The sequence below is a fragment of the Poecilia reticulata genome, chromosome 15 (genome assembly GCF_904066995.2).
Source record: "Poecilia reticulata chromosome 15, P_reticulata-male-v2, whole genome shotgun sequence".
In the NCBI taxonomy this organism is placed as follows: Eukaryota; Metazoa; Chordata; class Actinopteri; order Cyprinodontiformes; family Poeciliidae; genus Poecilia; species Poecilia reticulata.
Genome location: NC_088844.1, coordinates 13,062,446 through 13,080,280, shown reverse-complemented (window position 1 = coordinate 13,080,280; position 17,835 = coordinate 13,062,446). Strand labels below are relative to the sequence as shown.

The window sequence follows — 17,835 nt, the reverse complement described above, 5'->3', positions numbered from 1 at the left end:
AAGATGCAGCTCAAATCGCTATAATTTTTCAAATTCACCTATGTAGACTCACCCCAATAACTAGCGTCATGTTCCCCTTACATACAGATATCAGTCCTCTCGCAACAAGAAAGCCAAAAACTGTAACTCCATAGATCATCAAATTATTCATGCAGAAACGGCTTTTCAGATGCTGCAGGCTTTGAGATGTAGCCTGCACGCCAAACTTTCAAATTGCAGTGCTTTTCTAACTTTTAGCATTCCTCTTTCATTGTTCTCCCTCAGCATAAAAGGCATGCTCAGAAGACGACCAAATACGTGGAGCTGATTATCGTCGCAGACAACAGAGAGGTAATGTGCCCACTCTTCTCTGCCTGACACTGTTCAGCCACAATGCTTTGAAAACCCAGCATGCCCTCATGCCATAAACATAAAGAAGCACAGTAAGCTGCTGTAGCTGCAGAGCAGGTCTCTCTCTGGAAGCTGCTAAATGTGGTGAGTATGCAACAACCCACTGTGGTCCTGTGGCAGCAGATTTTTTTAAATTTTTTTTATTGCCAGCAGGAACGTCTGTTTTCAGTTCCTCAGCAGGGCAGACAGGAAACAGGACAAGGATATAGGAGAGTATCCCGTAAGCTCGGAGAAGCTCATTGTGGTGGTTTCCTCTTCTTATCTCTCTGCTGATGCCATTGACTTGAATGGAAAGAAAGGGAATTGCAAAAAAAACTATAAGGGATTTAGCATGCTGTTCAGATTTGAAGTGCAGGTGGATCCACGGCAGGGTGGAAACAGACGGTGGGACTTTTCTCCAGTTTGCGTCCAAAGCTTTAATGCCGTGTTACGTCTGCCAGTAGACCTGCTTCCCTGCAGTCGCGCCATTCGTCTCTGTAATGCTGGGGGATTTTTCTAGATCCAGATGGTCACAGCTTGAAAACATACCTAACACACAGAGTAAAAAAAAAAACACAAACTTGGAATATTTAAAGCAACCATTAATGCGAAATCCTGCATTTGAGTGTGTGCTGTCTTATTTCAGAGTTTTTAGATCATAAAACGATGTCCTCCATTATGTTGTCACAAAGCGTCGGCTTCTTGCGGATGTAAATTTGTCCCATGGCTAACATGATATCTTTCTTTTTTTTCAGTTCCAGAAACAGGGGAGAGACTTGGAGAAAGTCAAACAGCGGCTTGCAGAGATAGCCAATTATGTGGACAAGGTAAAACATGTGCTCCCTCCTCTTTGTGGGTGAGGAATAAATCACTTTTTTTAAAATAGAAATTTTGTTGGCAGCAGAGATTAATGAGAAGGGATGGCGTGATATATTAATTTCTCATTAAAGCAGCTGCCTACGACCTGAGCCAGAGCTGCGTATCTATCGCTAGAACGCGCAGTAGGCAGATGGGTTTATTTTAGGGAAGCACTGATATAGAAATAGAAAAGACATACTCTGATTGTGTAAAAAAAATTAAAAAAAACAAGAAAGAAAATGTAATGTTATGATTTAGATAATAAGCAACTAAAGGCAAACATGAATTATTGCATTTAGGACACTGAAAACTTAAATCTGACTCTGTTTTGCGCCATCCTCCGCCTCAGTTTTACAGGGCGCTCAACATCAGGGTGGCTTTGGTGGGTCTGGAGGTGTGGAGTGACTCTGATAAATGTCCCATCACTCAAGATCCCTTCACCACCTTACACGAGTTCCTAGACTGGAGGAAGGTGAAGCTTTTGCCCCAGAAGCCTCACGACAACGCTCAGCTCATAAGGTAACCCTAACCCTAAAATTAAAGGTGGGAAAAAATGTTAATTCTCAGTCAATAATCAAAGCCTTATAAGAACAAAAAACCGTCCAACAAAGGTGAGAATTAGACAAATGCAGTGAGTAGAGATTACAAGAAACTCTGGCTCTTTAAGCACATTAGGCCTGTGTAAACACCATCTGCTCTGCAAAACACTAAAACACACGTCTCTACTTCTATGTTACTTTGCAGCGGCGTTTACTTCCAGGGCACCACCATCGGCATGGCGCCCATTATGAGCATGTGCACAGTGGAGCAGTCTGGAGGCATTGTCATGGTGAGTATAAAGCACTGTCCCTTGACCCCAACTTTTTTCTGCACGGTCTGTGTCAGAAGGAGGCTTTGTCCAGAGCCTAACACGATCCAGCTGTGATTTACACGAGCCGAGGTGTTCGTCGTTTGCTAGAGGCGCTTTAGGGTTCTGAAGGACGTCATGATTTGCGTGCTGGCTTACCGCTTTGACATTATCGCGCCCACACATACAGGAAGAACAAGCGCTAATTTGGAACTCCTTCGGTCGGGCTGCGAGATAGCAAAGCAACGGTCACCCGGAAATGGGTGGGATTTTGTGTCGGAGCGGCGGGCAGACAAGCGGCCGGATGTCGATCTCGCGGAGCACTTTGGCAAATTAGAGCCGGCGGCTATTGAACACGACTGCATTTCCATTTTTATGAGAACTGATGAATTGTTTAGTTTGCCTCTTTCGCAGCGTTGGAATCAAAATGGATTCGTATACGCAACTGTGCGTCACCTCTACCGGAGTGTCACTACACAATGTAAATTTGCTTCTAGCTGTTGAGACTGATGCCAAATCGTAAAGTGGTTATCAGCCCAATGCCATTATGACTAAGCCCAGATGTGTACACCCCATCAATGAGTGGGATTTCTGCTGGTTGGTTCGCTGTGATGAGGCTTTTCCAGATGTTTGTCTTCCCCCCATTACTTGCATGCAGCAGATGGTCTGTATTGGGATTAAAAGGCCAAATAAGCTGTGTGAGGGCAGGGAGGAAATGATCTATTTCTCAAGCCATACTGCACCATGTGTTCTGCCCCGGATCTTGTATTTATTCCCCCCCACCCCAAGGGGATAGAAATCATGTCACAAATATGGTTAGACCATTCACCATCAAAAAAGGATCGGATTCCTGCTTTATAGTGATCATAGAATCTTTCTACCCATTTCACTCATCTGACTATTATTAGTACTCAACCCAGTCTCATGCAACTTAGAAGCACGCCACCCTGACGAACATGACAAAGGCTGCAGAGAGTTTTCCCATCCTTCCTGTTTGGAGGCGGGGTGCAGCTCCCATGACGCTGCTCTTTAATCAGAGCAGGAAGTGGCTCAGCTTGGCCTCAGCGTTTCACTGATGACTGTGCTTTCAAAGGAAGCATGTGATTTTCTCATGTAAGTCCCAGAGAACCACAATACAGTAAGATATACAGCAGTGGGTTGATGCCCCCCCTTGCCCCTCTCCATCGTGGTTTTGCAGATTAAGTTTTTAATCTGCAAAACCATGCAATACATACTGCATTTACGCGAAGGAGACCTCTTTCTGTACGGATTTTCTGAATGTCACCGTGAAAGAAATTTCCTTTCACGACTGGCTCATTTTTGAAAAAGTGAGGCTCAAATACAGACCTATCGCAATAAAAAAAATTTAAAAAATTTAATAGCCTTTTAAAGTTGTGGCAGTACCAGCCAACGAATACCTGGAGACATATTTGACACCTCAGTCCAGAAGAGGGCAGTCGTAGGTACGGCTAAGGTACTGTGAAGAACCCCCGCCTGGGGGAATGAAGGATGACTGAGAATCCTGACTGACTCCGTCCATCCGTCTTTTAGTAAGAAGGATGTTTAAATAATCACTGCAGCACAACACATATATACTATGCTGTGTTCATTTCCTGTCTATTCCCAGCCTCGGTCTGTAAAACTGTCCAGATGAAGTTTCTTTTCCAGTTTGGTCATTATCCGTCTGTCTTTCTTATCGGTGGAGTCATGCAGAGGTTTATGTAGCTGCCTCTACAGGAAGTCAGACTGATTGGCTCTGCAGTGATAGTGAACTGGTAGATCAAATACAGTTTCCATAAAGAAACTGAAAAGCAGAAAACTGAAAGGAGAGGGTCGAACTGTACGCTTCTTAAAATGTTTGTTCGCATAACATTTTCACACTCTTTTTTTTTTTTTTCGTGTCCTTCAGCTTGTAACTTATGACACGTTGGGTTGCTTTCTTCTACCAGGATCACTCGGAGAACCCGCTGGGTGCAGCCGTGACTTTGGCACATGAGCTGGGACACAACTTCGGCATGAACCACGACACCCCGGAGCGTGGCTGTGGTTGTAGGATGACTGTGGACCGTGGAGGCTGCATCATGACCCCCTCCACAGGGTAAGGGTCCGGTCACGCTTTTCATCTACAACTTTAAGTTCCCAAGAGGCGAAAAGACAAAAGTGGAAGGTGGAGTCAGTGTCATTGATGATTCGTTAAGAGGAAAAGATTAACAAAGCTGTTTGGACTCGTCTTCCAGGCAATTCACAGAGATGAAATAAAGTAACTTCTAAAGGTATTGGGCTATCAGATGGAAAAGGGGTTGAATACATTCTGTTTTTATTTTTTTATGAAAACTATTACTTTCCGTCCTACTCCATTGTGTGTACAATCACACAGAGTTCCAATAAAATTGAAGTTTGTGGTTGAAGTGCAAGAAAATCAGAACGTTTTCCCTGTAAAAGCATTTGAATACATTTACAAGACTCTGTATGAGTTAAAAACACCAGCTATTCAAAAACATGAGGAAAAAAAACTTTTGTTTTGTGTGGCTGCTGTTTACACATGATGGCCACAACACAGAACAACAGGTTCCATTTGCAAGATCCCTAATGAAACTCGCTTTCATGACAAAAATTGCTGTAACTGCTGTGCTACCAGTCTTTGGAAAATTCATTTTGTTTAATAGTTGTTCACTACTATTTGACAGCTTTAAAAAAAAATCTAGAATATCACACGAGGCCAAACAATGTCTTGCGAAGAGAAATGTCTACATAACTTCATACTGGTGTCTTATGCTGTGTTGCAACAGATAATAATAATGAAAAAAAACTTCAGTAGGTGCTGATTTTGCATCACATTTTTTGAACAAATTCATATAGTTTCTGTGCTGATGTATGAAAGAATGCTTCAGAACACACAGAGCAAAATGAAAAAAAGAAAAAAAAAACATGGTTTGGAACTGGAACAAAGTAGCTGCTGTGGCATTCTCCGCCCGTTGTCTGGGTCTCTAAGATAACAGGGCTGCTGCGAGCGATGGACTGTGTGACTGCTCGTAAACGGCTAGCAGATAACACGAACCCGCAGCAGAGAAAGCAGATTTCACCCTTGGTCTGACGCCAGTAATGTTGGCCTTGTTGGTGGGTCCTGCAAGGCACAGATGCAGGCAATCAGAAGGATTTCCACAACACAGGGAACATGAAGCTAAAACTGAGAGGCACGGTTACTGGTATTCTTTAAACCTCAGCCTACATGTGTCCCACACATTAATCATGTCGCTGGGGGATTAAATCATTCTCACATTTCATGCACAGCTGTGGATTTGTATAATTTTGGGAACACATATGGGGAAAATATTTCCAGATTTTACACTTTCTCGCCCGTCTTGAAGCCGTCCATTAGTTCCGACTAAACTTCATTTTTGTTTTAGCTCAAAGTGAAGCCTTAGACTTTGCCCACAGTTCTGATCTACAGATGCAATCTTAAGGGCCATCGTCTACTGTGAAAATAAACAATAGGAAACACCTGACAGGGTTGCTTAGACACGCCGTAATGAAAGGAAATGATTCATTAGAGCTGCATAATTGAGGGGGTTGAAGACAATGAAGAAAAGGATAAAGTGATTTTTACACCGTGCAGATTTAGTGGTGTTTTTGCTCCCTGAGGGATAGATAACCCAAAGTGAGAACACAGCAACTCATAAAAATTTTTTTTTTTTTAAAGAAATCTAAATGTAAATACTGTGCATGTTTCTGCTTTTTGACGCTCAGCTTACTTTATCTGTTCTAGTTTTGCCCCACCTTTGCAGTTTATTGTTAACATTTGGTGTGGATTAATCAGGGTTGGACACAGACATCTGCACAGACTCTTAGTGGATGCTAGTCATTTTACATTTTATTATTTTGCTTTTTTTTTTTTTTTCATTGCCAAAAACAATTCAAGATGTTTACATTTCCAACTACCTTCGTAATATTTTATACTAAGGCTGGACAATCAATCAATAACAATGTGTCTTGCAATGGACTTGTAATCAATATCAACAATACATCTGTTAAAATATTCAGTACATAGGATATTCTCTGAACACCGATATAGAACTGCACACCGTTCTGGGGGAAGTAGGCAGACATTATCTTGCTCAACCTCATGGCCAGTTAAACCAGGTGGGTGGCATGAAGTAACTCACTCACTCTGACTACCCAGCAGCAGCCTGTTGAGTAAGGTTTCCCCTCATAACTGCTTAAAAATTAACAGAAGTGCAGAGAAAAAGCTGAATAAAACAGGAAAAGGTCACGCCAACAGTGTGGCAGTGCTTCAAATATTTAAAATACAGAACTAATCAATAATTATCAGTTTCGACTGATATGAAATGTTTATGTTGTACCCACGTTGATAGATTGTCGTATATTTCAGTATTTCAAACTACTGGAGTTGTTTTAACTTAGTTATTTTTGTTTGTCACATTTCATATGAGTCAACTGGACCAAACAGGGACCAGAATCATAACCAATCAGTTGATCTTTTTGTTGTTGTTGTTTCTCTTTTAAAAAGTGAATCCATTTGAACTTATAAAAAATTAAATAAAATAGTTTTCTTTAATGATAATTTAAAAAAGAAAACATACAAAGACCAGGCCATGGAGTGAAGAATGGAAACAGGCAGAGTAATAATAATAATAATAATAATAATAATAATAATAATAATAATAATAATAATAATAATAATAATAATAATAATTAATAATAATAAGGGCAAAGTAACAGCGAAAAACAGTGAGGATCAATGAGCTTATATATGGAGAGAGAATGGAACCGACAAAGCAACCAGAAGGACTAATCAGTGGCAAATGTAAACAGCGGATGGAGAATGCAGGCAGAGAGGAATCAGGAGATAGATGACAGCTGCGAAGGAGAGCGAACTGGCAGGCAGAGGGGAGGTGAAATGATAAATACAGAGAGCTGAACTGGGAATAGAGGAGTTATAAATCAGGGGGAATGAATGACACTAATCATAGAGAACAAAATTCAGAATCATAAAGAACAAAGCTAATGAATGAACAAACTAAGACACAGGATTTAACTAATGTGGCAAGATCTGAGACGGTTGATAAACGGCAAAAAAAAAAAAAAAAAGATCAACACGGAAACCCAAATGAAACCAACATAGGATATTATCACTGGAAATTAACATTTACTGGTCTGTACTGGGTTGTAAAAATCTAAAAAATTTACCTTAATCAAACAATACCATCATGTCATTTGTGTTTAAGGTAGAAGCAAAATGTAATGGTTTGTTAACAATGAAGAACACCCTAACAATACCTCTTGATATACATACATAAAATCCTCAAATGTAATGGGAACTTTAAAGGTGTTAATTTACAATTTACAACTCCAAAAGTTGTTTTTGGAGAGATCAACAAAAATATAGAAGAAATTGCTGTTTTCTTAAAATATGTGTTTTAATAGGCTGTCAAAAACATCTTGTTTTCGCAGCCATGGCAACAGTCCTTTTTGTTTCCGTTTTTTTTTTTTTTTTTTTTTTTTAAATAGAAGCACATTTATTTGAACAAAAGCATCAGAGAGACTTGGAGGAAAATGTTGAACAGCAGCATCACTCATTTTAGTGCAGGGTCAATGCAAACAATGCAACGCACAAAGAGCAGAAAAATGACAGTTCTATCTTAATTGGATACAATAAATTGTGCTGGTATTGAATTCTTTGTAACATAAAAGGTTAATAAGGTTCAGGGCATTTTTTTCTGCTGGTTTTGCATCATTATCAAGAGTTTAGACATGATAACACCCGAAAGAGATGATTAGTGAACTTTTATTCTCAGTCACTCCACAGTTTCTTAATAAAAAAGTCTAAATAAATCAATGTGCCATGATGCTCTGACATTTTGCAAGCAATTTTGTCTTTCTACACTGACACAGAACATCAATATTTCCCCATTTATCTAATACCATTCTAATTGTATGTTCAATATTTGTTCATTTCAGTCTGCAGGATATCAGGATTTTATTGAGTTTTGGCATTGCTCAGCCGCATACCAGGCAGGGAAACAAAATGAGAATTTTATTATTATGTTTATGCGCATATAAACCCGCGCAATCTTATGCATTTCGGTGCAGTTATTATTATTGATCCTGTCTGTTGATTCAAACTAAAGCTATTTCTTGCAGCTCCTGTTATCCATATTTTTTTGTAGTAAACAACAGTTTGGGATTTTATTACTATTCTGAAGAGATCGACACCCAAGAGTGGTGTCGATAGCAGCTTATAAAATATTCATATTGCCAATGTCAAAATGCTTGTGTCTACTCTGTACAAATAAATACATCCAATGTCCTTTACATGAGACATAGAAATTCCTGATTTATGGTCTTAAAAAGAGGTAGATACAAATCAGAAGGGAATCACGATTCCTAATCATCTTACTCTGCTGTTAAACTCCACTTTAGATTTAAGTTACTTCAGCCTTTGCATTTTCTAGCTGTTTGACATTTCATTTGTATTTTAGTCATGTCTGGAAATAAAATACACATTGAAGTGCATATGTGTAACTCTGAAAGTAAAGTATTAAAGTAGGACAATGATGAAATGCTGCACAAAACTAGGTCTGATCAGGTTTATTGCAGCAACCAGGCCAGTAATCAATATACAATTATCCTGGTTCTACGAGATTATAATGATCATGTAAACAGCTTGTTTCAGCTGGTGAAACAAGGCAAGCCGTTTGATAAGAGTTACATGCCTAATTTTCATAATTTTCAGTAAATAGTTACTTTTTTAGCAGCAGATTTTCATCCATCAATTTTCGACATCAGCTCAGTTCTCGCTGAGTAGGGGGGAGGCAACTGTTCCCTGTTTCCAGTTGTCAGTGTAAACCTTGGACATATAATCACAGGTCAACACAGAGACAAAACAGGTCAAACTACAAGCACCCAAAGGCGATTTGGAGAGGCTAGCATGCACGTTTCTTTGATTGTGAAAGGAAATTCACTGATGCAGAGGGAGAACATGCAAACCTCTCACAGAAAGGCGCAAGATTGAATTTGAACACAGGACCTTCTTGCTCAAGATAACCATGCTAACAAATATTCTACCTTGCAGTCCGCTCTCAGATTTAAGTACAGCGCCTTAATTGCTTTTATTTATTTTTGTCAGACTTAGAAGTTTCAAATCATCTATCAGATTTTAATCAGACAAAAGTAACTAGTATGTAACCTGCAGTTCACACCATGGGGCTCCTCTGACCGGCAGGTGAACAACAATGACATAACAACAAAGCGACTGAGATGGAGGGAAAAGGAGTTTGAACCAGGAACCCACTGGTTGTGAGGCAAATCCTTGTCTCCAGATCCCGTATTGCCCATTAAAACCACAGGGAAAAGAATAAAAAATTATTTCCTTTACTAAGGGACTAAATACCCAAACTATCCTGGTCTTATGTGAACAGGTTCAATTCATCAAGTGTGTGGATCGTGTTAGTTTTGGAGGTTCATGTCTGTACTTTTTTCCCCTTGAACTATCTCAAAAATAAAATATTTTGGACATGACAGGTTCAAGCTTGACTTAGCCGAGTATCTCCAAAATTGAATTTCTAGAGCCATCAGCCCTAATTTTCACTTTCCTGTCGACACAGACACACACACACGCACACACACACACACGCACACAAAAAAAAACAATCATTTTCAATCCAATCTAGGACTCATTCCCTCCATCACAAATAGCATTTCTTTCATTTTTTTCCCCCATTTCTTTTTAATGTATTTATTTGATATTGGCAGCCCCCTTTGACCCACCCTCTTTTGTCCAGATGTCTTCAGAATGTTAAACACGTAGTTGTGAAGCATTGTAGCTCGTTCGACGGCGTGTGCGTGTGTGTGTGTGTGTGTGTGCGTGTGTGTGTGTGTGTGCGTGTGTGTGTGTGTGTATTTTGGAGACGCAGAGCTTAGACTTGCTAATGGAGTGGAGGACAGACTGCATCTAAATGACGTGATTATCAGTGACACTGCCAGCTGCAATCAGGGCCAGAGCGCACTGAGAGAGTTCCGCAGAGAGGTGCTTTGTGCCTCGGTAGACAGGCGGAGCGTGGAAGCCGTGGTTTCATTTGTCTTTTTATCTCCTCCTATGGCAACGCGGGAGGAGAAACACAAAGAGGGGTGACAGTGGTACCGGGAGAAAAACAGTAGAACGCTATCAGCTGCGGAGGAATAGCTTCTTGTTCATCTGGAGAACGGTGACAGGTGTGCGAGACACAAAGACTGGTCTTGGGAGATTTCGTTGAACAACAGGTGGAAACTTTTGCATTGTTTGCAAAAGAATGGTATGCAAACATATTTTGAAGTGGGAACTGGAGTTTAAAAAAAGGAAAAGCACAAAACCCTTCCTGTGTCTTTTTCGGTATCCGAGTGGAATCGCAAAGAACAGCAGGCAGGGAGCTAGTTACCTCTGGAACTTAATATTTTATTAATACATTTTTATAGCAACAAACTTCAGCTTATTTTACATGGATTTAATGTGAGAGATTATGTCTTTTATTAACATGGACAGGGAAGCTGTTCAGAGTTGATTACAAACATGAATACAGGTAGATACAAAGCAATCCTAATAGAAGGCCTGTTAGAGATTTGAGTTTTAAACCATCCTAAAAAATTTTTTACTTGCAGCCAAAGAATGGTTCAGATTGGAAAAATTTCATGTGGCACAGAAATTTTACATCCAATTTTCTTGGGATTTATCCATTTTCAAAGATGAAAGGATAAAACTTTAAGTCTGTAGATGAGCAAAAATGAGTAGGATGTACCCTTGAAGACTTGCACCTGTAATGACAGTGTGTGGTGTCACTGCAAACATAACAAATCAATACACACTTGTTTTTGTAAAAATAAATAAATATTTTACCTTTTTCCTTACACCATGTGCCCTGTGTTGTGTTGGCCTGTCATAAAAATATCCAAAAAGTGCAATAACATTTCTGGCCGTAAGAGACAAAACTACATCACTGTTTTCATTTCTCCTATCAAAAACTAAAGAGTTAGCAAAGTACTAGAGGCTTGCAGAAAATTTAACTTGTGTTCTGTTTTGATTTTTTTTTTTTCCCCTGATGTTTAATCACTACAAGCTTCTGGAAGAGTTGCAGGCTGACATTTCGCTAAAAGGTCAGACGTCTCGGCTGCTTAGCATGGACTAAAAGCATGTCAGTCTGCGGTGAGTCTTGGAGAACAATAGAGATAGTCTGATGTCAGTTTGAGGGACTGCAAAGAGCGGAGCTTTTTATAGCCCTTGTGTACTCGGTGCCTTGCCTCGTTCACAATGCGGCTCCACTCTTTATCCAAACTGCTAATTTTTTTTTCCCCCTATCTTCTCAACCCACTTGTATTAAGCTTCTAAATGATACTGACAGGAAATCCATGACAAGATGCCTGGTCTCTCCGTCCCGGTACATTTTACGATTGGGTTCTAAGTCACTAGGAAGAGAAAGCCTCTTTTAGTTGCCGGATCAATCAGTCAGCAAGAACGCAGCATCATATTTCCATGTGGGCCAACCTTCCTGGATCTTGTTTTGTCTTGCTAACTTGATAAAAACTTGGTATTTTTAAGAAAGAATGCCAACATAGCTTTGTGTTTTTATACAAACATTTGTTGTTAGTTCTTCAAAGTTGTCAATTTTTTCATTAACGTAACTGAGAGCAGGAATAAATTAATATGAATAAATAATAAATTTGATTAAATTATTGAATTAAAGACTAAATCTTTTAGCGTTTAATATAAATTAGCATTTCTTTTTTTCAATTATACACAAGGGCACAGGTGTACAAAGCTGTTAGCAGGTTCGAAACATTTGTGCGTGCAGCTAATGCTGAAACTAGACAGAAGGGAAGATATTTTTCAGAAATACCTCATCACGCTGCACGGATGCAATTTGTCTGTATTTAAATGGCACATTACAGATGCATTAAATGAAAAACCAGCTCATTTTACTGTATAGTAATGGAAATCACCTCTTGAAAAACAAAACTGTTTTGTGTTATGCAGATTGCACCAAAACAAATTTGGGATTAAAAGAGATGGGGGTAATTTGGCGCAATAGAAGAATAAGGCTCAGTTGCACAGCTGGCATCAGGGAATGCCACAATGCACATCAAAGGCCTGTAATAAATCGTTAATGGCAATAAAAAAGGGTTTAATCAGACATCATTTTTTGTCTTTTATTCTATAAAATTACATTTGTGACATATTTGTATAGACTGCATATCATAAATTTATAATTTGAGCTTTTCAACTCGAGTCAGTGTGTTTTATCTCTGAATGAACCAGTTAAATAAATACATGATTAAAAAGCAGCACTTATAGATTCACACAAATGTTATAAATGCCCTTTTTAGCATCAGTCCTCACTATATGTAAAAGCCATTTTAGACATTTTTAATCCCTAAATGTCGGTTTTTACAGTTACATATTTTCAATCCTACACAGAAATGGCAATTTTTAGTAAGTGGTTAGATCTTTACTATCATTTCCTTTTTTGTGTATGTCCTAAAATCATGTAAACCTTGTGGATACGTTTAAAAGAATGTATTTAAAGGACGCGGGTATTTTAAGTTTTTCATTAGATGACGTATAGATCATTTCCTTTCTTCTCTGTGAAATGGTAGCTCCACTAAGCTCTTCGTTAGCGAGGTGGCACCAAAGCTTTTCCTCTCTATGGAGCACAAATTTATGAGCCCATACATCACTGATGAGATAAACATCTTTATTTGTGGGTGTTGTTTCCAATAAAAGTGACTTATTTGCCTTTCAAACAGATACGACAGGCAGAATGGGTCTGACTAATTAAATTTTGTGTAACTGTTGAGCGTAGTCAAATTAGTTCCACCTCAGCAAACCATACCTGGAGAGGGAGCAGAGCTCTAGACCCAATATCGTCCTGGGAATCCTACACCCTCCGCTCAGCTAATTTCCTGGACAGCCGGGCAGCCGTGTAGCAGCAGCTGTGATAACACACACTGATTATTGTGCTTCTTGTACTTTAAAATCTGTGCATCTCTGGAGTTGTCTCTGGAACAGATTTATAGAAAAGTCATCTGAGAATTCTATTTTATTATTATTATTAATATTGACAATGTCAATATTATTATTTGTTTTAAATCAAACTTTTTGCCTTGAACTCTTTGTTTCGATTCGAATGTGTTTTCCTGCTGACCACTGCCAACATTCAGCCAATGGAAGAAAAGCTCGCCGCAAAACATGACGATGCTTCGTCACGTGGGTTTGGGAAAGATTTTTCTCCTGCGTATTGGTTTGTCTTCGTGAAAAGACAAATTGCAGCCAGCAACAACAGAGAGATCGTCACGGCATCTCTGGGTACACAGGCAGGCTGAGGCCGCATCTGTTACCAGGACTGTGAGAGCAGCTGTTACCTGGAGGAATGCAGGCCTTAGATTAGAGACGCAGCTCAATCACCAAACCTCTACTGATACAAAATTACCGCCTTGCAGCAGACGTCCATTCAAGTTGTATGTTGAGTTTCACCGTGGCTGAGGTATAGTCTGCTTTGGATGATTAAGGATACACAGTTACAGTCGATAGTCACCATGTAGTCGCCATAAACATGCATGCCACATTAATTTGGGGTTGTCACATTTACATGTACATGCTCAATTACTTATATCTATCCTTGCACCACCACAGCATTCGAGAACACAAGCTTTAAGAGGATAACCTTAAGAAGCCGTGATGAAACATGCTTTCGCTTTACGCTATGCTGGAAATAGGTGCATAGTCTTAAAGAAAAGGGAGGGAGTTACACCTTGTTAAGGAAGAATATTTATATTACTGTTAAATTTAGCAAAACTCTGGCTCTGATACTTCCTTTTGATCCCGGGTTTTCTCGCGTGGCCACGTGCGGGGACAAAAACACAACAATGCGTGTTGACGTCACAGAATTACAGGATTTAATCCAATCAGAAGAAAATATAAAATAGTACAGGAAACTAAAGAAAGACAGATACAAACATTGTTACCTGAGACAAGAAGACAAAGAAATATCAAGGACGTCCTTGGAGAAAGAGCTGGTGCAGAAGTAAAATAAATCAGCTTTTTTCTGAATTGTTTCCCTTGTGCACAAACTTTTATACCTGTAGGTGTGTTTACCTCTTTAATGTATTCAAATAAGGCGTATCTCTACTTGACCAATTGGAAGGCATCTCTGACCCTTTTAAATTTTAGAAAAAGTCCCGCAGTTTGGTCGCAAGTTCAAACACCTTTTGTTAAATAAGGTGGAAGCAGACTCTCCGAATTCATGGTGGTTTATGGCTTTCACAGATCAGTGTGAAAAGCTAGAACTTCCTACTGATTGTTTCCCAACAGACAAAGAGCAGATCAGAAGATCTTGGCAAACAATCTGCTTTAACTACAGTAAAATATATCAATAGGTCAGAATATGTTATAAATTTTAAAACTATAATTATGGTATTTCAATCAAGTCATAATAAATTCTAAAACTAACTTATTTTAAATTTATTTTCTTAACAGTATCCGGCCTCCTGTGGCTCTACAGCCATCTGGGCCAAGAGAAACAGATGCAGAAACCTCACAGGTAGCTGTGAAATTCTGGTTTCTCTTCTGCTCTGCCAGGAACAAACCTTTAATACTTTATTTTAATTCAATGTAAAGTTCTCCACAAACCCAATTTGTTCTTCTGCACTCAGCATCTCCAAAGTTTAGTCCTGATATCAAACCAAAGCAATAGATAATATCAACAGAAAATAATGAAGTACAATTCCTGTTTCTAATTAGGAATTAGAAACAAATAAGAATTAAGACATTCATTCACCATAAACCTAAGTATTTTCTAATACTAAACAAAACATTTTCATGCGAATCTAATATAGTCAGGAATATTACAATTTCAAATACATTCATCATTAACTAAATTAATTCTAAAACAAGATAATAGAATTTTTAGTCAAAACATGTTATTAATAACTAAGAAAAATGTCTTACAAATTAAATGTTAGTGATTTAAAACATTTTATGTTATATTCAGTTTTTTGCACCATGTCAGATGTTAGTTTTGGAAGACTACTCATCCTGGTTACGTGAACCGACCAAAGTTCCCTTTCTCAGAGTAATTCAAGTGATAATGTCCTCCACCTCCCTGCATATGTTAATTTATGACCTCCTGTCTTTAATGATAAGACTCCAGGGGTCTGAGCCGAAATTCTCTTGCAGAATCCTCTATTCTCCTTTGTACTTTAAATACTTAACCGAGCAATAGTTCTTTGGGTTTTAAATCACTAACACAAACCTGTTCAAACTTAAGAAATTCGTTCTAAAAGGTTTAAACTGTGTTAAACACTCAAAATAATAATTTTTCTCAACAACCTCAAGACACATGCCGCCTGCTGCTTTTGCCCGAAGCAGTGTTGTTTTATACATATTGATTTTAAACACATCGAATTCATGTCCACGTTAATGCTCCGAATGTTTTCTTTTTGATTCTACAATGTCCAAAAGAAAGCAGATCTGTTCAGCAGAAGCTACAAGCATCCCCCCTTTGGACCGTGAAACCATGTTTTGTTGGAAATGCACCGTGTTTACCTTTCATGGACAATCCACCTTCCCCTCCTGATATGTACCAGATTTTTTTATGTTTTATTTTTTTGTTTCTTATCAGCAGCGGTTCGTGTTATCGACAGTAGCCTCACTCTGCTCCCTGCGGTGGTTTAATCTGCATGGTCTGTTCCCGATGTTATGCATGGGTCTCTAAGCTGAGGACCATAACACACTCCTTTGTGCGAGTGTCTGTTGCGGTGGTTTAACAGTGGATTATGTGAGTGGACACGTTTGGACAGGGACAGGTTGGATTGGCTTCTGGTCAGCGGGAAGATGAAAGCGGTCGACATTTAGAGATGGACAATCTGCTTGAAGTTGGGGCTCTGCTTTAACCCAAGAGTGGCTGTCAGAAGAAGATATTTTTGTGTTGTGTGTGTGCTTTGAAAATCTGTTTTCCTTTGGAAAAAAGGATTTCTTTCCCATTGAATGCTCCCACCATTATCTCTAGCAGCCTCAGGAGAAGCCCGACTATAGTCCACTAACAACAGTGAAATATCCATGCAGTTGCTGCAACCAAATCCCCCTTAGGCAAAGGCAAAAAAACATCAAACATCTCCCCCTTCAACTCCCCCAACCTCTGTCCACCATCAAGCTCAACAAACATATTTTGTGTGGTGCAGAAATTTCACAAATCTATCCTGCCAAGCCTCGGGCTTTGCAGTCTCGACACCCGAATACGCTTGAAGACCTTATAGTGCATCACCTCATAAGTACGTGTGTGACATTTTTTTGTCTGAATTTGAACTTTCCAAGCACCTGAATGTCACATCTCCGTCCTGCCAGTCTTGCCGTCTTTCTCTGCCACCTCACATTCTCTACATTATGCGCATGTTGAATGAAAATAGCGGAGTCCCAATTAAGATTTTTCCTCCCTGATAGCAATCTTAGTTATTTTAAGATTACAATATTGACTCCCAGTCTGCTACCACCTTAACACTAATGAAATTTATACAATTTATATACTTACATATTTTCCCAGCCAGCATAGTATTAATATGCTGCTCCAACTCAGAGATAACGAGGTTAGAAATGCTATATTTACGTTATTGGGTTATCCAAAGTGAACATGGCGTTATCACTTGTCTCTTTAGTTTTTATCTGCCTTGACAGCCAGTGTGTTGCCAAGATAGAATTATAATTGGCAACCTATTGCCTTATTATCCGAGTACAACAAGAAACTGTGGGAGTTAATAGCAAACGATTCATTTTGAGGGAATTAAGAATCAACTCATTAATATGCAAATTATTTTTAGGATGAGACCTCTGTTTGGTCTAATTGAAATTCAAAGTGATTAAAGCCTATGACATAACCTGAAGACTCCTTCACCCAATGATCTAGGTAATTTAAAAACCCCAAATGCGCAGAATAAAAAAAGAATAGTGCTACAGTGATCCCCATCAGCCTGTATCTGACCTGAGAAGCATCAGATGAACCTGTCCTAGTTAAGCATTTTGACAGAACAGCAGCACTGCTTGGTTGTCTTGAATAATGCTCACAAGAAGGATCAGCTCTTGGTCTATCGTCTCCAGTCTAAGGTGCCACATAGTTGTTGGTTTTTACTAACTAAAGCTAAATTATTCATAAAAGCTGGGGTATATACATATATATACTTTATGTTTTATAAATTCAAAGTTAAAGGTCAATTAGTCCAACTACATAAAAAGGAAGAAACAATTTCAAAAGGTTCAGGATTACTGATCAGTCACCTGTTGGTAGGTGCGGCTCTTGAGATAATTAAGTTGCTAGTAATAATTTGAGTCTTTAAAGGTCTTTCTTTCCTCCTTATTGCCTCTTTGTTAAAAGAAAATTGTTTTTATGACAAAGGCTTGCATCTTCCAAGCCTTTGTCTCCATCTGGCTTACTTCCTCTGTTAACAGTCAATTGTTCTCTGGCTGTCTGTGTTGAAATCTGCCCAACTCTCTGCAGCCAATTGGATAAGGTGTTGACAACCAAAGATTTACAAGGCAAGACCCCAAAGCGTACTCTCAAGTTTGTACAAAGTGGCTTAAGGACATAAAAAGGCCACATTTTGGAGTGATCGTCAAAATTACATCCATAGAAAGATGATACTGAAATGGTGCGTCCAACCAAAGGAGGCTGACGTACTTCACTAAATTACACCAGTTCTGTTTGTAAGTTCCAGTAAACTATTTC

The 17,835-nt window shown here is 39.0% G+C and overlaps 1 protein-coding gene across 2 annotated transcripts in view; it reads left to right on the top strand.

Annotated features, from left to right (window-relative positions):
- Positions 1–17,835, top strand: part of adam12b (ADAM metallopeptidase domain 12b) — a 95,954-nt gene that overhangs the window by 49,249 nt on the left and 28,870 nt on the right. For both annotated transcript variants that reach the window (XM_008429319.3, XM_008429318.3), the window contains exons 7-11: positions 265–330; positions 1,125–1,196; positions 1,577–1,746; positions 1,972–2,056; positions 4,024–4,172. In XM_008429319.3, the coding sequence (XP_008427541.2) occupies positions 265–330; positions 1,125–1,196; positions 1,577–1,746; positions 1,972–2,056; positions 4,024–4,172 (542 nt within the window). The remainder of the gene's footprint in view (positions 1–264; positions 331–1,124; positions 1,197–1,576; positions 1,747–1,971; positions 2,057–4,023; positions 4,173–17,835) is intronic.